Source organism: Terrapene carolina, unplaced genomic scaffold (genome assembly GCF_002925995.2).
Source record: "Terrapene carolina triunguis isolate 2854851 unplaced genomic scaffold, T_m_triunguis-2.0 Scaffold58, whole genome shotgun sequence".
In the NCBI taxonomy this organism is placed as follows: domain Eukaryota; kingdom Metazoa; phylum Chordata; order Testudines; family Emydidae; genus Terrapene; species Terrapene triunguis.
This window is the reverse complement of record NW_020664409.1, coordinates 80,281,433-80,305,389: the sequence shown is the minus strand read 5'-3', so window position 1 is coordinate 80,305,389 and position 23,957 is coordinate 80,281,433. Positions and strand designations below refer to the sequence as shown.

The 23,957-nt window shown below is 38.7% G+C and overlaps 1 protein-coding gene across 20 annotated transcripts in view; it reads right to left on the bottom strand.

Moving 5' to 3' along the window:
• The window catches only part of RIMS2 (regulating synaptic membrane exocytosis 2), a 791,243-nt gene that overhangs the window by 522,576 nt on the left and 244,710 nt on the right, over positions 1 to 23,957 (bottom strand). For all 20 annotated transcript variants that reach the window (XM_026663674.1, XM_026663617.1, XM_026663622.1 and 17 more), the window contains one exon: positions 16,130 to 16,440. In XM_026663674.1, the coding sequence (XP_026519459.1) occupies positions 16,130 to 16,440 (311 nt within the window). The remainder of the gene's footprint in view (positions 1 to 16,129; positions 16,441 to 23,957) is intronic.

Below are 23,957 nucleotides of genomic sequence, written 5' to 3'. Positions count from 1 at the left end.
CCTGCTACTTCTCACATGCTAACCAAGGGTTCTGATGTTTAAACTAATTCTCTACCCTTTCACGAATAGCATCTATCATGATGATCTTGTGATTGACTCTAGAGTACAATCTCCTGCATTAATACAGTCTCTGAAACAACATGGATGAAAGCACTTGAGTTAGGAAGAGGGGGGAATAATTTTCTGTCCAGGTTCTCTCTTTCAGTTTTCTTTTCCTTTTCTGTATTTACACCATCTTCAACATGTACTCTGAGCATTGTACAAGTTAATTAAATGAGCCAAGGGATTCTATATTTCTCTCCCCTCCATTCTTCTCCTGGTATGATACATTTTCCCCCATAAGAAGAGTCAGATTGTTCAATCTCTCGAGTTTTCACATGTAGAATACTTTCCAAGTGAAAAATCTCTGTGCAAGGGACCATCCTCCCTAGCAGTTAAATCAAATAGATTGGGCTTATGTTCCCTTTACTTGATGAATTGTGGTTTGGATCTTGGTAAATCTCTTCCAAGACAAACAAACCGACACAAATATACTCCCAAATGTGGAATATATTTGGACTCCTATATGTGGAAGGCACCAGGAAAGGCTAAGGCAGTCTCTCTAGAAATGTATCACGAACCATGCTGACGTAGGTTACAGGTTGTCTGTACAGTTAGCTGTAATGGTTCTGTTTGGACTATTCCCTGATGAGGATATTATCTAAGAACAGAAACTGTTATATACCCTGGGTTCTTTTTCAGACAGATAAGATTATCAGAAATTTGTTGAAGAGCAAATTCCTCAATGCTGTGGAAAGGCTAAATGGAAAGGTGTTGAATTAGTAATTATTCCTATAGTAATCTAAAATAGTCCCTATGATTCTGGCTGATTGGAGTATAAAGGTATGATTCAGCAAAGTTAATTAAGGTCAGAAAATCACCTGATGGCATGGCTGACAGGGTTAAGGGAATTTAATGTGTCTGCAAAGAAAGGTGCTTTATGCTCTTGGTTAGTACTTTCAGATCCAAGGCCTCTCTCTGGTCCCCCAGTTTCTTTGAAACTACAAAGAAAATTGGATTTATTATTATTTTTTTGTTTAGGCTCTTATGCCTTAGTGGCCAATTTTAAATTTTTATTGGACATCAAGGAGCCCCACACTTCAAAATACAATTAATGGCTTCCTCAAAATTATTCCAAAACAAAAAGTTTGGCAGGTAAAACTCACTGTTCAACGGATATCTCAGCAGATTTGCCTTCATCATCCAATTAAGTTTTTCTCAGTTAATTAGCAAAAAATGCACAGTTTCACAAAGAGACCAAGGAGAAGTGCCGTCACAGCTTTGGTGATGGTGGTTACAGGCAAATGGGAGGTACCTGAGTGAACTGCTGTGGGCAGAAAGAGGTAGAGACTGCACTCCTGATGCAAGTGAAGAGGCAGTGGAAAGGAGCCTGTGAGAACATTATAATGGCCATAATGGGTCCATCTAGCCCAGTATCCATCTTCCAACAGTAGCCAGTCCCAGATGCTTCAGAAGGAATTAACAAAACAGAGCAATTGTTCAGTAATCTATCCCCTATCATCCAGTCCCAACTTCTAGCAGTCAGAGCATGGTGTTGTGTCCCTTACCATCTTGGCTAACAGCCATTAATGGAGCTATTCTCCGTTAATTTATCTAATTCTTTTTTGAACCCATTTATACTTTTGGCCTTCACAACTTCTCCTGGCACCAAATTTCACAGGTTGATTGTGCATTGTGTGAAGAAGTCTTCCATGTTTCTTTTAAATCTGCTGCTTAAGAATTTCAGTGGGTGATCCCTGGTTCTTGTGTTATGTGAAGGGGTAAATAACACTTCCCTATTCATTTTCTCCACACCATTCATGATTTTATATCTCTCTATCATACCCCTTTACCAAGCTCTTTACCAAGCTGAACAGTCGCAGTCTTTTTAATCTCTCCTCATCTGGAAGCTGTTCCATACCCCTAATAATTTTTGTTGCCCTTCTCTGTACCTTTTCCAGTTCTAACATATACTTCTGAAATGGGGCAACCAGAACTGTATGCAGCATTCAACGTGTGGGAGTACCATGGATTATATAGTAGCATTATGATATTTTCTGTCTTATTATCTATCTCTTTCCTAATACAGTAGTTTCTAATATTCTGGTAGCTTTTTTGACTGCCACTGCACACTGAGAAACATCCTCAGTATGTTTTCAGAGAACTATCCACAATGACTCCAAGATCTGTTTCTTGAGTGATAACAGATCATTTAGACCCCATCATTTTGTATGCATAGTTGGGACTATGTTTTCCAATGTGCTTTACCTTGCATTTATCATTGTTTAATTTCTGCCATTTTGCTGCCCAGTCACCCTTAATGATATCCCTTTGTAACTCTTTGCAGTCAGCTTTGGCTTTCACTAACTTGTGTAAATGCAAGGCCTAGCAGGTCTCAGACTTGAACCTACAGAGCTACCAGGTAGTGGATGCCTCCATTCTGCCACCCAGAAGCTGCTATAACTAGTGCTTCACTACCCATGACCCGTTGTGGACACAGACCAGAGGCATTCACACCTCAAGGGGTCTGATAGACAGCAGACTCATAGCTCCTGATTGGCTCCCCGTCCTATATAAACACAAAGGGCATTCCAGGAAGTGTCTGGGCATCAGCGTGGATCTCCTGTAGCTGCCATGACCATTCCTGCTCCCGAACTCCTGGCTTCAACCTCAACTTGATTTGGACCTTGCCTCCTGACTTGGGCTCTAAAAGCTGACTCAGACTCTGATCCTTGGTATTGACACCAGCCTGGAACTTGACTACAAACTCCTCTGCTACTCTTAGCCTCAGGTTTGACCCTGCTTTGACCGGTGGTCCTGATTGCCCTTGTCAGGATCCTGACCATAATTTTGTATCACCTGCAAATTTTGCCTCAACTATATTACTTTGCATTGGTACCTGCAAACTAATGTCTTGCTCTATCCCCATGGTTTTTTTTTCCCCACTTAGAATACAGAATAAATTACCATGCCACATTTTTCCCACTGATAACAATGTGCACTTTGATTCAAGAAGTTGACTCAGCATAAAGTCTGCCATCAAGATAATACCCAAAACTAGCTCTGTCATAGCACAGTCAAAGCCATGATTCAGCATAAATCTCCTAGAGTTGTGCTCCCATAGGACAATAATAATCCTACATATGATTTTTATTCTGCTCAATGCTAAGAATAAAAACACCGTGTTTACTCTAGACATTCATGTTATAAGTGAAAGCCTTTTTGCAGGAATATTTGTGGTCTTCCTGATAACTACACAGCACAAGAATAGAGATCTTATATTATATTTACTTCTGTTTTATTCTTCAGCCACTGAGAGATAGTAGACAGACACTAGTTGTTAGTCTATTTTTAGTTTAACCAATATGCATAATTAGAAAAAAAAAATTCCATCCAAAAAGATATAAAGCAAAAAAAAAAGTTCAGGCAATCAGTATAAGCCAGATATTAAGTTACAGTTAAGTAATCAGAAAAAATTACCATCACACTAAATGATAAAAAAATTAAATTCCCTTAAATAATATAACCATAAACACAGATCTGCTCATTATGGAGGTGATGATCATGGCTCCATAGTTAAGGCTGAGTTTAGATATGCATTTAATGTAGAGATTCAACTTCTTTGTTACTGAAATTCATTTCAAAACACTTTTTAAATATTTTTAAAACCCAACAATATTCTTAGGCCTACTTTTTCATATTGCGACAATAGTGGGTTTCTATTTTGGGGGGGGGAAATTAGTTTACTGATGAAAGAGCTTAAAAAATTCCACTTACCTACTAGTCAGTGGCACACAGAAAGCTTTCCCTGCTTACAGTCTGGGGCCTATGGTATCAATTTCTGCAGAATTTAAGCTTTAATTTAAAAAAAATCTCCCCCCCTTTTGCTGAGAAGATAACAATATGTTAATCTAATGTAAACTGATGCAAGTTGTCTTCCTGACTGCTCAAGGTATCTGCTGCTGCTCATACCTTTGCCAAGCAGCAGCAGCAGCATGAAATTAACAAGACTGGTTAGTTTCACTGCAGATATATAGAACAGGTGGTCAGCAATGAAATTGTCCAGAATTATGTCAAAGTCACAGTTACTGATGATCCTATCTTGAATACTATGAGTAGCAGCAGAAATGGGTACTACAGTTATTCACTGAGGAGGAGATCCTTAAAACTGAGGCTAGGAGATGGATAGAGTAGCAGAGAGCATCAAGGCCCCACAGCACACATGCTCTACAGTGGGTAGAAGAGATGGAGAGCTCCCTCTCCATTCCAGAAGTTAGACTGAGGTGGCGGTGCAATTTATAAACTACTAGGAAGAAACTAGCCAGAGATATAAAAAATTGGGCCATCAGAGCAAGGTCAAAGGACAGGATTGGTGGTAGCAATGACAATTCCTCACCAGCAGCAAGGGTGGCTGGATTTCTCACAAGGACTCTGCACTTAGAGCTTGCAGACAGACCCCCATCTCCCTCGACATCTTTCATATCTACCTCTTGCTAATAGATTTAGTTCATTGACTAGTAGGTGTCTGGTCAGTTTTTTAAAATTTTCTCTGTGTGTTGACATGACATGGTGAAAGATTTTTCTTTTTTTTACCAATATCCAGCTACTGTTTCTCCCACTGCCTCTAAGTACTGGATTTTCTCTGTCTTCCTCCTTCCTTCATGTTGCTGCTGCTTCCTGTAGCCAAGACCAGAACTGAACTTAGTTTCATTCCACTCCCAGCTTCAGACAGCTAATAAACCCAGCTTGCATGAGGGAAGAAGAGCACTGACAGTATTAAAAAACTGTGGGAGTAGCTATAAGGATGATAGGGAAACAGATCCACACTATTATATACTTGAAATGTCTAAAAGTGGGGTTGAGATTCTATTAGAGGTGTTCTGACATCATTATCTCTAGAGACATATGGCACCCTAGAGTTGAGACACAGACAGCACAAGATGCAGACAGAGAAGTACTGAAACAGCAATCTGCATATAGATATAGATTTTATTTCAGAATTCTTAAGAGTGGATTCCTTTTGAGCTAATTGTAGGGCTAAAGCAGCGAGGTAGATAGCAAGGGATGTAAACTGATGGAGTAGAAGCAGGGAGACAGGGCCAAATTTAATCCTCAGAAACAGGTTTGAGAGTCGCACCAAATTCAGTCTTAAACTCGATGCTGAGACCACTGGTAGTGTTCCTCTGATACTGTGTATTTTTTCCTCTTGTTCTAGCACTTAAGTCAATGGAAGGGGAAGGACTGTCCAGTGGCTCAGCATGGGCCTAGGATGTGGAAGGTCTGGGTTCAACCTCCTGCTCTGCCCTAGATTTCCTGTGTAACCAGTTATTTAGCCTCTCTGTGCCTCAAGTCCCCCATCTGTAAAATGGGGACAATAATGCTTTCCCGCCTCACCAGGGTGTTGTGAGGAGAAATATATTAAAAGATTGTTAAGCTCTTTGAAATCTACTGATGAAAAGTGCTATAAAAATAGGCTTTATTATTATTAATGGGAGCTCTGTGCCCCCATCCAAAGACAGAATTCAGCCCTAAGACTTAATTTCAAACTTACCTATACAAATTGCCTAAATACTTGTGCTAATTTCATGAAAATTCAGCATTCAGAATACATAAATTTTTTCTGTTTACCTGACAATTGATTTCTTATTTATTATGGTCAACAATGTCCATAACAAGAAGACACTCTTACATATGCAAACTAACAGATCTACAGATTGCAGAAACTGTATTTGAGTACCACTTTCTTTACATGATAGCCAATGTCATGAACTATAAATATGAGAAATGTACATGATGCATTGTCAGTTAGATTCTTGAATAATATTTCTATAGTCATCTGAACCAAAAAACTGAAAATGTTTCACTGCTACTTCAAGAAAAGTTAAGGCAAAAATGTTAAATTGTAGCCTCTGAGATAGAGTGCCTCTGTTTTGCTCAACTTGAGACCCCTTGGTCCTCATTGTCAAATGTGCTTAGAACCACAACTCCAAATGAAATAAATGAGGGCTTTGGTTCAGTATGTTGGAAATTCAGGCCAAAGATCTCTCATGTCAGGTAACCAAAATCAAAGGCCACGTTTCAGTATTTTGGCCCAAATGTTTAGGTGAAATATGAAAATATGGATAATTTTGGTAGGTAAACAGCTTTCATTAAAAAAAAAGAAATTTAACTGATCAACTCTTGTTAGGATTTCATGGTTTAAGGTACAATAAATTGAAATAATAATATTTAGTGAATTTTCTTAAATCTTGTACTATAATAACTGTCTGGAGTATTTGGAGAATCACCTCATTGCCTGCCATGCCAAATTACTTTATGTAAACTCAAAGGCATAAAAACAAATAGTGATGCAATGTCATGTTGTATGTATTTGTGTATACAAATGTTTGTATAGCATTAAGCACACCGATAGTGCATAATAAATGATAGAAGGGTGGTTTATTGCAGCATACATACTGATGAAATTTTGATACTCCCTTAACTCAACTACTGCTTGGAAGCCACCCTGAATAATATTACTCCAAAATCTTCATTAATTCACTGTAAAAAACTCAGCAGCTTGCATTTGACAGTTTGTATTTTCATGTAGTTTGTTTTGGCAGCTTGATTTTGGAAGGTTTTCTTTTCACACAACTCATTATCCTGTACAGGTACATTTCAGTTCATCCGTATTTTTTAACCTTAACTACTGTTCCTGATTTTTCTGCAGCAGATGCTCTTTCTTACTGGATTGCTTTCCATATCAATAGCTTTACTTAGACTTGATGTTACACATTCCTTACACCTATGGAACACATTTTTGACCTTGTCAATTTTGAATCTGAAGTCACCTAGGTGAAGACATTTGTTTTGGCCCACTCAAAGACAATTCCCACTGAGTGACAAACTAAAAACAGAACTACATTGGAATTCCTCTTTCGGTCCCACTGACTTTTCTTTCACTGGAGCTATTTATAAATTAGGATTATTGTGGGGGGGAGGGGCTGGGTTTTTGTTTAGTTGGTTGTTCAGGTCAATACAGATCAAAACTGAATTATCTATGGCATATCACCTTATAGTCAACTAATTCTAAGAAAAACAACCATTTCAACATGCTCATGTGGAGATTCTGCCCACAAGACCATATTCCTTGCACATACATGGACTTTGGGCTCCCAGTGTTCATGTCCATCTGTTACGATGGACCTTTGCCTGCTTAATCATTATTAGATCTTGCTTAAAGGCATAAGTGCCAGGCAACAATGACTTTGCATGAGCATCCTGCATAACACTGAAAATGGCATCTCGTCAGCAGGAAGTCCTTCCTCTGTGCCAACACTGAAAAATTGGCAGCACATTTGCTTACACTTGCTAACATCTGTTCATATATACAGTATGTGCCTAAAATAGAATACCTGAACAGTGAAAGAAGGAAAAACATTGAACTCATGAATACTTGTGACTGATTAGATCCTTTTTGAGAACAGGCAACAAAAGTCTGCAAATATTATAATACTGACATGTGAAAATTAAGATCAGATTGCCCCAAATTTAGGATGCTAATTATTATTCTAGAGCTTCCTCCTCCAGCATTCTCTATAATTACTCTTATTTTTCCCTTTCTTCTTTCAGATCAGCCAGATCCTTCACCCAAGTTCCCTGACCCACACCAGTACCCTTATCAGTTCTTCAAAATACATTTTGCATTCTGATTCTTAACCCTCCCCCATACACACACGTACACTCTCTTTCACCACAAACCGATTTACTGTCACTCTCTATTCTGTTGCTCCCATGATCCCTTTCTTCTTCCACATTCCCTTTTCTCTCCCCTTATCGCTCTCTCTTTGCCAATATGACCACTGTTTAAGTTCATCAGATCACATAGTAACTGTTGGGCTATGGGAGTCTGCAGTCTTCAAATCTTCCATTCTTCATATCTTTCCTAGGTCAAAGGTGAGCTAAAATGTATTGTATCTATCTGCCTCTAGAGAAATCACAGGGAACAAGATTTTAAAACACCAGTTAGCTCAGCAGAGTCTGACATACCTGCTGACACCCAGGAATGGAAAAAGAAAAAACTTGGATTTTGGGTGGAGGTTGGTTTTTGGGAGGAGGAGGGGTTTGTATGTTTTGTCTTGTTTAAGTTACAGAATGTGCTTATCAGAGCACCCAAAGGGTATGTTTACACTGCACATGAAGCCTGGGCTTTAAGTCAGGTTTGAACCTGAGCCCAATTTACATCCACACAAAATCAATATGACTCAGGTCCGCAAATACTCAGGATCCAGGTCCTAGGACCCTGGTAAGGGAGTGGGTCAGAGTCCAAGTCCAAGCCCTGTCCTTTTGCAATGTGGATGCAGGTCAAACTGCAGATCCGAGTCAGAAGGGCTACATAATGCAGTATGGATGCATTAGCACAGTTGTGAGACCCAAGTCCAGCAATTACAAACCCAGGTTTACGATGCAGTGTGGACACTCAAGCAGGGGCTTGGAAACACCAAGTCCACAAGCCCAAGTCCCACAGACCCGGATTTAGTGTACAGGGTAGATATACCCTACGTATTCAAACAATACTGCATTTAAAATATAGACAGAAAACCTCTTTAAAGGTTTGTATCAGTTTACAGTTTAATCGGTTGTTGTTTTTCCTGAACTGGTTTGCCAAGTCCTAGAAGAGTCACCCCTAAGCATTTTGGATATATTAAAAGTTATGGGCATACAAGAAAGGTAGGTCAGCTGACTTTCAGCCACAGAAGCAGACTGACACAGCACATTGTGACCACTATGAATCAGAGTCCAAAAATTCCATTTAGGAGAAGAAATATCTATATTTGTCTTTAAATTCAAATCACTCATGGAGTTGTTCTTACGTCTGCTTCTGACTAAGGCTTTTCATGAGACTGAGAAGCCATCTCTCATCTACCAATGGTGTTCTCTTAGAGTCTATCGTTGCTCATCATTTAGTGGCTAGGGGAAGGTCACTTGAGAATGATACAGTACAAAACAGATGAGGACAGTGACATTCTCATCAATTTAATTCATGCTGCTCCCTGCTGTCTCTCAGCCTCCTCTTGCACCCTTTCTCTCCCTCCTTATTTCTGGCCTCTTTTCCTCCTTCCTGGCTTTTCTGTTTCTTTACTCCCTCCCTGACAACTCCAGTTGCAATCCCAAAAGACTGTACCTAAATTGCCTGCACATTACTGCTGCTCCTTCAGAAGCACTGAATGAAAGTGACAAGTATCAGTTTCACTCTGCTGTCTGTGCTGGTGTTATGGGGGGGGGAGGGAAATGTATAGGAAGCACATGTATATACTGACCAAATATCCCATTTTGGCTAGAAATTCCCCAGGTTTATCAATCCAGTATTAGATGTTTTAAACACATATCCTGTCAAAGTCCCAGGCCACTTGTATGGAAGGAAACAAATGTTGGATTATGGAGAGCTAGCAGGAGTTCTTATCTGTCTCCACTTCCCCTCTCCATGACTCAGCTACTCTGCTCTCTGCTGGAGCATTGGACCAGCTAGATAGGCAACAGAAAGCAGTCTAACAGACCTCAGCTGACTGACTGCACACCTCAGCCCCTGCAGTGAGTAAAGAAGGAGGACATTTTCCATTTCTTCCTCAGAACCCATGTCTTTGGAGATTTTTTCATGGAAAAAACATCTGCATTATTTCCAATATGCTCCTTGGACTGTGGAGAGGAATAGAGTGGCGGGGAAAGAGACAATCTCTATTCCCTCCTGTTTTCATATCATCCTCACAGAGCACTCATGCAGCAGCAGAGGATTGTTCCTGTATCCTAGATATAGTACAGCACTTCCCTACGGCACCAGCAGGAACAGCATAACTATGAGAATTGTGCCGTCCTTGTCAGTTTCTTCTGCTCCTCTTGGTCACATTTGAGAAACACAGAAGCACAAATTCTCTTCCACAAATTTTTTTCTAGGATACCTTATGAGGTGAAAAAGGATCATCTCTAGGGCCCTACCAAATTCACAACCGTGAAAAACACATCATGGACCATCCCCCGTGAAATCTAGCTATTGGAGAGAAGAGGGAGGTACACAGCTGGGGGCTTCTACCATTCACCGAGCTCCAGATGCTAGTCCGCCGGGCTGGGGAGGGATAGGACTTCCTCTTCCCCTGCACGGCCACTCTTGGGGGGGCAGATCAGACCCACCTCTGGATACCCCCGGCTCCAGGAAGCTCCACAGCTGCACTGCCTTCAGATTTTTGTCCTTTGGCTCCTAATAAAGGAAGCCACTATGAGCAATCCATTTTTATTGCAGAAAAACAAAAGGAGGAGAGAATGCCCTGAGAATACATCTGTATCTTTTGTATGTGGAGGGGAAAGAGTACAGGTTTTATGCTATGTCTGCTGCCTGGAAAGCAGATACTACTGTTATGATGCTGCTTGATCACTCAAGAAAACTTTTTAGTTTTGGCTTACTGATTTAATTTTGTTTCCCTTCTGTTAGTTTGAAAAGCGACAGAGAGCCCAATCTACTAGTCTTGGTCCAAACCAATTCACCATGATGCTGACAACTCCCCACTTCATCCAGAGAATAAGTACCCCGCCCCCTCTCTCTAACATGGCAGACTGTTAAACAGATGCAGCAAAAGCAAACTAAACTCAGCACTGGCAATTTCATGAAAACAAGATTTCTTGCAAGATTTTCACTACTTCCTGCACTGGACCTGGTAGGATATACTCTGAGAATAGCCTTCCCTATAGTATATTGGCCAAATACAGAAAGTACAGATGTATGAAAAATATTTATTTAAAAAGTTAACCAAACTTATTCAAATCTCTGAAAGGGTTTGGGGTTTGTATGGGATGAACAATGGATGAACAAGAATGTACCCAACTCTTATTTGTCTGAATTGAATAACCCATTCCTACTGCCTAGCTGAGTCCCTGTTATGTCATCACTGAGCATCATACTTTCTATATTGGCATAGAGGGAGGAATGACTTCTTATTCCATGCTCATGGCAGTATTCAAACATGGTAACATCTGTTATTCACTCCATGTGAATAACTCCATGGCTGCACTCCAGACAAACAGTGTGGTGCCATGCAAACAGCTTGAGTTTGGGAGCAATCATAAGGATCCCCTTCCCTCCTCTTTAATTGCAGAGTATTATCTTGATTTGTCTTGGATTTGGATGCAGAGAGGGAAGAATGAGAGTCCTCTACATAATGATTAATGAAGGGATATTACAGGTGGCTTCAGAAAAGACAATATTTCTATCCAGATGATATTAAGACACAGTTGTTGCTGGGATGGAAATGTAATGTATTAGAAAACGTCTACAGAGATGGTTTTGAAGACAATGACAGACTGTATGGTGCTGTTAATAACAGTAAAATAAAAAGGACCCTTTTGAGTAATCCAGGAAAAAAATAGATTGGATTGTACAAATCAAAGAACTGCAATGTGCAGCAGCATAAATAACCCATCTGTGCACAGCAGATCTAAAAATGGACGTTCTGCATCTACTGTTTAGATTGTATTAAATGTTTTAGATTACTTTTCTTGGATTCACATTGCCCTGGCCCTGTGTCCCCATCAACACCTATACTTTGTTCAAAAACTGATTAAATCTTTCAACAATACTATATATTTCCTGTCCAGCTGTAGGATAAAATCTCTGCATGATACAAACAATGCTAGTGTAGCATCTATCAATGTCAGATATAGGTAGGTCACTAACTCAAACCAATGTCACACTGGGTCCAATCATAAACCTTCTGGCTCTGACTTCTCCATAGATTTATTTCACAAACAGCAATATAAAAATACTTTAAGGCATAGTATAACTACCATATATATACTAGAAACATATTTAGTAATGGAAGACTGATCTGGTGGTGACAAGTGCAACTTTCTGTTAAGTTGATTTTGACTTCTGTTTTTAGTAGACATGGGCCCAAACTGAAACCTCTTTTCCAAACAGCCTTGAGGAAGGTCAGATCTAAATTTTCCAGTTCAAATCCATCTCAAGAGTTTTAAGGCAAACTTCTGCTCTTAGGTCAATAAAATAGGATCTCCACTCCAATACCTTGCTCTTCCTACAGCCACAGTGTTCACACTGATATCAAACGGGAGTTCTGTACATGTAGCAGGAACAGAATATTAGTTAAGACACTGTTAATATTGAATATTCTGTTAATCAAGATTATTACTATTGCAGTAGCACCTAAAACATGTTAGATGATACACAGATATTCAAGAAGATATGGTGCCTGTTCCAAAGAACTTACAATCAAAGGAGACAGACAAAGAGATGAAAGGTGGGAGAAAAGGGATAAACAGGGCAGTGATGGAGAATAAGGCAGGGACAGCAAGTATGGTTTCATGGTTAAGGAGGTGAATGCTACCCACAAGAGCTCAGTTCTATTCTTAACTCAGCTACAGATTTCCCGTATGATGCTGGGCAAGTGACTTACACCAATATTTTCTCTGGTGGACACTAACTGTGTGTTCCTCATTTTCTGGGTGCCCAAATTGAGACGTCTGGAGCCTGATATGCCGAAGTGCTAAGTGCTGACTACTGCAATTAAGTTTAATGGAAGCTGTGGGTGCTCAGTAAGCAAAAGCTCAAAACAAATTAAAGACACCAATTTTCAAATTTAACTGGAAAAATATATTCATCGGTAAGCATACTTATTCTTTCTTATATGCTATGAAAAAAGCAGACAGTCTGCAATTCATATCCTCAGCCATACTGTACAAGCCACTTACTGTAGATACAACAAAAATAATGAACCAAATAACCCACACAAACTCAAATCAGTACTTGAGACTTCAAAATTATAGCAAAATTACATTCAATACATCAGTATTATACACTATATATATGCTAATGTAAGTAAATTAATATATTTTAAGAAAATAAAAACAATATACAGGTAGTCTTATTTATATAGCCTTTTGGATATATATTGTCAGGTAAATTTTGAAAGGGACCTATAACTCTCATGCAGTATTTTGAAAATAGTTCAGCACACTATGTCCTGGGGACATGTTCCTGGACATACGCCACAGTCTTGGAGATTCTTTGAGATAATGAATGAGCTCTCTCACACATGACAATAAATTTTATTTTACTGTTTTAATTTTCCAAAATTAAGTCTGGTGTAAACACATTAATAAACTTGGGGACACTGAAAAAGTCTGGAAACATGTTATTATATCATGTTATTTTTTATATTCTTATTCACTTTCTGACTACTTACTGTGCTCTGGATATAAGTCCCCTTCTCAAAACATTGGCCCCACTATTGCTACTTCACTGTCAGTAGGGTCATTTTGATTTGTCTTCTTTCTCTTTTGGATTTATCTTATACAGAAAAGTGAGAGGAACAAAAATGGCCTCCCATACTAGTCAGGAAAAACTCACTCCCTTGACTGAGCTCTTTAATAATAAAATTCTATCAAGGTGATATCACATCCAACATGCTTATCTAGTGGCTAGTCATTTTAATCCTTCAGTTGCACTTAAAGAGATACATCTATATTATTAGACATTCTAATTTCTATTTTTAAATAGAAGATACAAAATCAAGCCTCACACTCTTTAAGATACTTTGGATATGCTAGCTTGACCAAAGCTGGAGGTATTAGAAGATGGAAAGAGGTTCTTAGAGTATGATCAGCAATCAAAAAGAAAAAATAATATTTTAGGCTAATCGGTACTGCTCCATTAGCCTAAGAGAATACCACAAAATACATTATAATTTAAAAAAGAAAACATTTTATTATTAATAAAATACTATGTACTATTTTAATAAAAGGGTAATAAAATGAAAGCCTTCACTTTTAAAATTTTGTTTTAAATAAAATGATAATTCCTTTTAAAAATATTGATACTGTTAAGACTACCCCATTGGTAATGCAACACACTGTCATATAATGATTCATGTTTGAGACTTAGCTCAGTCCCTGGATTTTAGCCCAGCACCTCTTAGAGACCCTGATATAGGGAGAGTCTGGCATCCTTCTCTAATAGACACTCTGGCCAGCTTAGGAAAGAGATGGCCATGCATCAGGAGGTATCCTATTTCAAGCTCTCCTTCAATGGAAAGAAGACTGGCTCCATGAAAATTAAGACAGGGTATTATAACCATAGAAAAATTAAGAGAGATTTTCTCAGTACTAGAGGCCCCTCTAAATCTCAAGGATGTGCAGCACTTACTATAGATACAATTTTAGTTGTGGTTGTTACACAAGATTGTATTTATGTTAGTTAAGAGACAATAGGATGAGTAAGTATACAAATAAAACTGAAAGAGGAGACTGGGTCTGAAGGAGCCAGTGTTTGTTTGTTACCCAAGACACATACATTAGGTTAGTATATACCACATTATGTGAATGCCTGCCAGTAATAAGAGCTGAATAGGCCTAGGTTTTTCCGAGAGTTCTGTTCACTTGTGCTAAGCTACATCCCACAATACCCTGCACTAGTATAGCTCAGTATTTGGCATAAGAGAGAGGAAACTCAAAAATCAAGCTACAGATAAGAACATTTGTTCTAGATCTTGGTACAAGCTGAGGAAGTACCTTCATGGATCAGGACCTGGAATGCTAGTATCCAAAACAAGATAAAGAAAGATACATAAAAGTTAAGGGATTAGGAGAAACGGATGAGCTGGATTTCATAAACACTCCTAACTGAAATGGGTGACTTTGGGAGCACATCTCCTGTATAAGAGGAATATAACAACCCTGTGTGAGACAGCTTCCCGGAGACACTATAGTATTGAACCTTTTCCCTACACTATATTATTAATGGCTTTTAGCAATAAACATGACTGATTGATTATTTGGTCTCTTGAATATATTTCATAATGAACCAAGTGTAGTCAAGCAATTGATCATACAGTTTATCAACAAGTTGGATATTGATGATCTTAACGGGAATGAATGGAATTCAAGGATAGAGTATTTTTTCCTGTTGGTCTATTTTATTTTGAACTGTGTATATGTATATTATACCTGTAGTTAGAGTTTTAGATAATAGCATTTTAAAAATCTATCTAGCCTTTATACAGGAATTGAAATACTGCTGAGGAGATGGGGCATTATCATTATAATACTATAGGGGATGCATGATTCCATTTTCTAGGCATAATTAAGAAAAAATGAGAAAATAGAATAAGTCTTTTTTTCTCCCATTGTGCCTGCTGCTCTTTAGCAATGAGTTCAACTGCCAACTTCAGTATTGTGCAGCTCAGAGACAGTGAATATAATTAAGAAGCACTTGGATCCACTCAGCACTGAACCTGTCAACTGAAATCAGAGCAAAGGGCAGCAGGCAGAATAGGTGAAGCAAAAAGGTCTGGTTAATTACATTCAACTTTTTTCCAACCAGGGCAGGAAATGGGGATTAGAATTTGGTGAGGCGGGTGGAAGGAAAGTTATAATTATATTAATTTAAAAAATAGTTGTAGTTTCAGCCTGTGATAGGTGACACTAAGATGAAAGGGTTAAGAGTTATTTTATTTTTTTTATTGACGGAGGGGACTGAGGTTTAAACCTGAGGTTGGAAACTCTGAGGAAGATGCAGTGCTGATGTCATCACTCAAAGATATTACAATCTTGCATTCAAAATACAGCAGGTATTATGCAAAGTAACATTCTGACAATCTGAGTGACTACTAACTTCCAACAACACACCTCGTCATGCCTTGTTTTTTAAATATTGGCAGTAATCACAATAATTATTCCAGAAAGTTAGTGATCACACAAAACTGCGGACTACATATTTTATAAAGAGTATACAAAGAGCGTTTTGTAAGAGGGAAATGACCTAAGCGCAACGTAGACTTTCAGCATCACATTTTCAGGTGTGTCATAATATTATCATTTTTTGGCTGGCTAATACCTTTTTTGAGAAGGAGAGGATGAAGAAGAGAGCATGCTGTCTGCAACTTTCTGAACACAATGAAAGGCTCCTCACCTGCTTACCAATTAGAACTGTTTAAAAAAACAACCTAAAATATATATAATTAGGAGATGCAAGAGTGTCACATAGGATTTGTAGAATAAAGTCAACTTCAACAAACTCTCTTATCAGTATGAAGATGAAACAGTTCCTTACCTGTCTGAAGTTGTGTCACTTGCAACCTGGTGCTTCACTCCTGAACCATTTTTAATTGAGTCTTGTCTTGTGAGCACTTGAGGTCTATTTTTGTCCAAAGCTGGTGTGGCTATGTCACCTGAGGGTCCTTGGTACTGGGACTGTTCCTGCAGCTTTGCTTTTTTCTCCTGAGGTGCTTCCTCGTTCCGCAACCCTCTAATACGTTCTTGATCAGGCTGCTGTGGTGTATTTGATCCACTGTTGTAGAACCAGGCTCCTGATTTTGTGAGGATTTCTTGTTGTTTTCGGCACAAGTTACATACCCACATTACCTGTGCATTGATTTAAATGAAAAACAAATTAGTCTTGTCAAAGAATTCAAAAATAAAAAAAAGTTTTAGTTAAGCATGTGTCAGTTGGGCTGCTAGTTCTGGAGGTACAAACAAGAGTATAACTTCGCTTCTTTAAAATAAAGTTAGAGACAGGTATTAATAAGCATAACAAAATATGTCTTGACAAACATGGAAAGAAAAGTTTCTTTAGTAAAATATAATGCAAGAAAGTATTTTTGATTCCATTCTTGCTTTTGCATTTACAGTAATTGGAAAGATGGTAAATCATAAAAACGGCCATACTGGGTCAGACCAAAGGTCCATCTAGCCCAATAACCTGTCTCCCAACAGTAGCCAATGCCAGGTGCTTCAGAGGAAATGAACAGAACAGGTAATCATCAAGTGATCCATCCCGTGTTGCCCATTCCCAGCTTCTGGCAATGTTGGACATACTAATTTTCAAAAGAGATTCAGTTTTGAAATAGGATTAATAAAGATTAACTTTTCAACTGTTTTTAAATTGAAAGTATTTTAAATGATAGATACGAGGGTTCTTTCTAAATATTTTCCCTTCAGCTAAAACACTAATACACTCCCTAATTTTGGTCCTCTTTGACTTTTGTTTTAGGATCTTTTTAAAATAATCATTGGCTTTTTAAATGAATTGGTTGCTAAATCATTAATGGACTCTACTTAATACCTGTTACATCACATCACCATTTAACAACAGCCTTGAAAAAGACAGAGCAGTATTATAAATCTTTCATTTGTGAATGCTCCCCCACTCCCTATCATGCATACAGCCCAAACAAACATTCCACACAACAACATTTATTGTTAAAAGGATCCTGGCCAACAATACGTTCTAACAAACCCTGTAATGCAAAATTAATCAGTCACTAAGCCCAATTAATCAAATACAGATTTCAGAGTGCTAGGACGTTCCATTTTCATAGATTTTATCATCAAGTTGGAAGCTATGTTTGTATTTTTTAAAGTGTTAAATTTTATTTCTTTGAATTTAATAAGCTAATGGTATCAGAGTACGTCAGAATGTAATAGGGTAGGTGTTTTAAAAATTTTTAATAAGGCAATTACTGGGGTTCAGGTTATAAATATGGCTTTTGTCAAGTTCAAATCCAAAACACAGTTAAAGCTAATATATTTTAAAAGGTCCCAACATGAAATTCAAGACCATAGATTTTTATTCTACAGTAGACTCAATGTAAATCGGAGCTTTTAATGATCAGATAGATCATTAATGGTAGATGGATTTGCAAGATGTGGGAATAGAGGGGAAAAGATTATTATTAAGAGATAAGGGTAACGTGATAGAAGCAATAAGAGGGGGTAAAAATATAAGAAAATGGATTAAATTAAAGAAAAATCAGTGTTAGTAACTTTGGATCAGATCTTCAGCTGGTGCAGATAACATAATTCTACTGACTTCAACTTTGATATGGCAATTTCACCAGCTTAGTATCTGGACCTCTATATTTAATTGTAGGGCTAAATGGGGGCATGTGACTTGATTTTTTAAACTGCTGTAAATTAAATCAAACTGCTGTAAATTAAATTACATTGATTTAATAAATACAAAAGTAAAAATTCAATATTTATGAGAATGATTTTTAACAATGAAGTGGAGATTATTTATGGGAATGATTTTTAACAATGAAGTGGAGAAATTATTTAACTCTTGTGTTAATAACTGATTATTCAAAAATGTATTGAAACTTCCCAATTATGTAACTATTGCATATGTTGTACTTAGTTATTTATATTATAATAAAATGTGCTTGCCTACAGGGTCTTGAGATTGTAATTGATTACATTAGTGCAGGTCATTTCCACCACTAGGTAATTTGGAACTTGATTATGTAGTACAAAGCAAATATATAAGTCTATATGCCAGAACATGTCCAAAGAGTAAAAACAAAAGTATTAACTTTATAAACTCATTATAATAAAACAATACATCTGTTTCAGTTTGTTTTAAAACAATTAATTTATATAGTACTCATTCACTAATCTAGTCTTTTAATTCCTTCCTCTTTTCACAAATCTCAGCTTGTCTCCTTTTGTATTCTTCCTTCTACTATTTTGTGGTCTGTGTGCTGACATTTTTATACATCTTATGTACATATTTTTAGGAGAACCACACCCAGCCGTAGGTATGGCTAATCATCCCCACTAACCACAGCTTGATCAGCCATTCATTTTTTATTTTGCACAATAAAATATTCAACCAGAAATTGCATAATGCTCCAGACCAGGTTTTTAGTAAATGTAAGTAACTAGATGATCAGGCTATGGAGGTCAATAACACTCAATGTCTTAGTCAAGAAGAGAGTTCCAGAACAGAGAAAGACATCACACTGAAAATGTAGTACCTGCCTCTTAACACAACAGCTCAAACCACCAGAAAATATCCGGTATGAAGAAGCTACAAACTGTACGGTTCTTTTAATCTCCAATGAGTTATCCAGTTGAAAACTTGGGCCATGCTGCCTAATCAATCCTGACCAAAAATATTTCTATGGAAGCTTCATTTGGAAGGCGACTTAAAAGAGAGAGGTCCTGCTAAAGCTGGACTGAGTGGCTTTCTCGTTTGAAAACTGCCAGAATGATGCCTGTTTCTCTGATGTTATGAGGGGGTGTCCTTTTCATTTTGACTGTGACACTATCCCTATCATTAATATTCAAGCTTTCAGAACTCATTTCAGTTCAATTCAGTGAGATTTTATTGATATAAACTATATAAAGCTCATCAAAGTGTCAAAAAGAGACGGACCCCCTCAGGTATCTGTATGAGGTAGCATGATCTCCCCACAATGAACATCAATGTACCACTTGACGTGTTAGACTTGCTATCTTCTATATATAAATATCCTGAAGACAGGTCTCCTATGCATCCCATAGATAAGTCAGAGTATAAAACAAAGCTCCAAGATGAAATTTTAGAACCAAAGCAGGGAGACTGGTTTGCCTTCTGAAACAGAATTAGGTTTTGTAACGGGTGACCACTGAAACTTGTAATTAGAGTTGGTCAGGAATTTTTCAATGATTTAAAAAAAAAAATCAGAAAAACAACCAATTAATCAAAAAACAAAACTTTTTGTGGGAAAATTTTGATGAAACTTTTGTTCAGAAGGCTTCTCAAGTCCAAGATAGAATTTCTAGTCAAAATAAGTGAGATAGCAAGAGACCCCCTAGAACAGTGATTCTCAGCCAGGGGTATATGTACCCCTGGGGGTACTCAGAGATCTTCGAGGGGGTACATCAACTCATCTAGATATTTGCCTAGTTTTACAACAGGCTACATAAAAAGCACTAACAAAGTCAGTACAAACTAAAATTTCATACAATGAGTTGTTTATACTGCTCTATATACTGTACACTGAAATGTAAATGCAATATTTATATTCCAGTTGGTTTTATAATTATATGGTAAAATGAAAAAGTAAGCAATCTTTCAGTAATAGCATGCTGTGACACTTTTATTTGTATGTCTGATTTTGTAAGCAAGTAGGTTTTAGACAAATGAGACGCCTGAAAAGGGTACAATTGTGTGGAAAGATTGAGAGTCACTGCCCTAGAGTAGCTAAATAGTTACAGAATAAGGAAGAGCAGAGACTTGAAGCTAGGTCTTACACAACCCAGTTGAGTACACTAACTATTTGGTTATTTTTGGGATCTTTCTTGTTCTCGCTCTGTTTTTTTCATGAAAAACTGAGAAAGTTCTCCATTTTGTTCCAATGTGAAACGGGGACGTGGGAGGGGGGAATTGAAAATTTTCCTGGGATGGGAAACCATTTTCCACCCAGCAATAGATGTAATGTCTCTAGCTGCCTTCTCCACAGACAGAGTTTCCACTGAATAAAGTGCTAAACTTTTCACATACGCCTCTACCCCAATATAACGCGACCCGATATAACTCGAATTCGGATATAACGCGGTAAAGCAGCGCTCCAGGGAGGTGGGGCTGCGCACTCCGGCGGAGCAAAGCAAGTTCGATATAACGCGGTTTCACCTATAATGAGGTAAGATTTTTTGGCTCCCGAGGACAGCGTTATATAGGGGTAGAGGTGTACATGACACTGTAATTAAAGACCCAATCCTGCAGTCATTACTCAGGCACAGAAATCAGTGGCAATTTTGAACGAGTAACCCACTGCAGTATCAGATCCTTAAAAGTCTTCTTACAGTATTTTCCTGGTATTGTTAGAGATTTAAAATGACTCATTGAAACCAAACAGCACAAGCTGAATCACTCAGTATATAATTCCTTAGTCCCCAGCTACATTTTTCCCTTGAAGGGGGGCACTTCAGGATGCCTAGCATTTTTACCCTTGCCACAAAGCAATGTGGTACAGTGATCAGTCCTTCCAACAGAAGATGGTTGGAGGTTTCCCTCTCCAGGGGTCATGAACTTGCTGCTGGGTTAGCCACAGTGGGCTGTCAGAGAGAAATATACCCATTTCCTTCCCTTATAGCCATGTGTGTGATTTAATGAGCTACTTCTGCAGTAATACCAGCCTCTGCTGGGCTGTGTAGCTGAAAACCTAGCTCAGCACATGGCAGCACAGTTGCCAATGCCACTAGACAGCTGAGGAAACAGAAATTTTTATGAAAAAAGTTGGATCAACATCTGTCCCTTTGTTTAAAGGCACTACCCAATCTTAAAGTGATAGGAATCTGTGGTATCCTGGTTTGTCATTTCATTTCCACTCTAAAGTTTGGAATTTGTTTCTCATAGACTGCCACTGAGATTGGATCAACTCCTTTGTTTCTGATCACACTCCAGAGAAGTAATCATAGCGTATCCAACCGACTCCCACCAAAATCAGATTGGCTCCAAAGATATTTCATTATGTTTCTTATAGACTTTCACAGCAAAATGGATCAGATCTGAATGAAATTATACTATAAATGTTAAAAAAAACCAACCCTACAAAACATGAAAATAAAGGAAATTGAAAACAAAAAGCTATATTAAAGTGTTCTATGCTAGAGTAAGCTTTTAAATATAGCATGCCAAAAATATATAGCCCTTTGCTTTTCATATATTTTTCATCATTTTACCTGTTTGCTAATACCAGCTATAACTAACACTTATTTTCAAATACATTGCATAATTTATTCATGAGGAAAACTGCTTCTTACATTTAGATGTTCAGATTGTTGAGATAAGCAGTTACGGTTTTCTTTTAAAGTAACATTAAAGAACTAACAAAATGCCACTGTCTCATATGTAGGCAAATTAATTAATGTACACAAATATATTCAGGCTCTGATTTATTAGAGGTCAGAGTTGATTTCTACATCTTATTCCTCAGTCTCTAGTAGCATTTTTGTTATAAAAAATATTTATTTCCAGTAGCACACACAATATGCTAAGGTTATATTTTGTTTTAAAACTGAGAAGGACTGATTCATGCTCTGACAAAATCATAATCTAAAGACAATTTGCAAACTGTATTTGCATTTTAACTCCTCTATCCATTGTTTAACAGCAACCTGGAAAAAAATAAGAAAATAATGTGTGCCTATACCAACATGGAAGACTCTGGGTGTGAATTATTTTAAAAACTAGTACAGTGTCCATCTTAAATGGAGAAAAAACGCAAAATTCTGCTCTCTAACACCTCTAATAATTTTCATTTTCTGAAGTTACTAAAAAACTTGCATCCTAAAAGGTTGCCAGTATCTTTTGAAACACACAAATGTACATTAATTCACAGTAAAGGCTGAAACACCATCTAGTGCCTATAGTAGGTATTGCTGATGTTCAAAAAAATTAAACAGGAGTACTTGTGATACCTCAGGCTACATCTACACTACAGGGGGGAGTCGATTTAAGATACGCAAATTCAGCTACGTGAATAGCGTAGCTGAATTCGACGTATCACAGCCGACTTACCCCGTTGTGAGGACGGCGGCAAAATCGACTTCTGCGGCTTTTTGTCGGCGGCGCTTACTACCACCTCCCAAGGTGCAGTTAGAGCGCCGATTCGGGGATCGATTGTCGCGTCCCAACGGGACGCGATAAATCGATCCCCGAGAGGTCGATTTCTACCCGCCGATTCAGGCGGGTAGTATAGACCAGACCTCAGGCCTGGTCTACACTACGAGTTTAGGTTGAATTTAGCAGCATTAAATCGAATTAAGCCTGGACACGTCCACACAACAAAGCCCTTTTTTTCGACTTAAAGGGCCCTTTAAACCGGTTTCTTTACTTCACCTCCGACGAGGGGATTAGCGCTGAAATCGGCCTTTGCGGGTCGGATTTGGGGTAGTGTGGACGGAATTTGACGTTATTGGCCTCCGGGAGCTATCCCACAGTGCTTCATTGTGACCGCTCTGGACAGCACTCTCAACTCAGATGCACTGACCAGGTAGACAGGAAAAGCCCCGCGAACTTATGAATTTAATTTTCTTTTTGCCCAGCATGGAGAGCACAGGTGACCACGCAGAGCTCATCAGCACAGGTAACCATGATGGAGTCCCAGGATCGCAAAAGAGCTCCAGCATGGACCGAACGGGAGGTACGGGATCTGCTCGCCATATGGGGAGACGAATCAGTGCTGGCTGAACTCCGTAGCAGTAAACGAAATGGCAAAATATTAGAAAAGGTCTCCAAGGCCATGAAGGAGAGAGGCCATAACAGGGATGCACAACAGTGCCGTGTGAAAATTAAGGAGCTAAGGCAAGCCTACCACAAAGCCAGAGACGCAAACGGAAGGTCCAGAGCAGAGCCGCAAACATGCCGCTTCTACGCGGAGCTGCATGCCATGCTAGGGGGTGCAGCCACCACTAACCCAACCGTGTGCTTTGACTCCATCAATGGAGAATCACGCAACAGGGAAGCAGGTTTGGGGTACGAGGAAGATGATGATGAAGACAATGAAGATAGCTCACAGCAAGGAAGCGGAGAAACCGGTTTCCCCAACAGCCAGGATATGTTTATCACCCTGGACCTGGAACCAGTAACCCCCGAACCCAAGGCATGCTCCCAGACCCTGAGGGCACACAAGGGACCTCTGGTGAGTGTACCTTTGTAAATATTACACATGGTTTAAAAGCAAGCGTGTTTAATGGTTAATGATTAATTTGCCCTGGCAATCGCGGCCAGTACAGCTACTGGAAAAGTCTGTTAACGTGTATGGGGGTGGAGCGGAAATCCTCCAGGGACATCTCCAGAAAGCTCTCCTTCATGTACTCCCAAAGCCTTTGCAAAAGGTTTCTGGGGAGGGCTGCCTTATCCCGTCCGCCATGGTAGGACACTTTACCATGCCAGGCCAGTAGCACGTAGTCTGGAATCATTGCATAACAAAGCATGGCAGCGTATGGTCCCGGTGTTTGCTGGCATGCAGACAACATCCATTCCTTATCTCTCTTTGTTATCCTCAGGAGAGTGATATCATTCACGGTCACCTGGTTGAAATGGGGTGATTTTATTAAGGGGACATTCCGAGGTGCCCGTTCCTGCTCGGCTGAACAGAAATGTTCCCCGC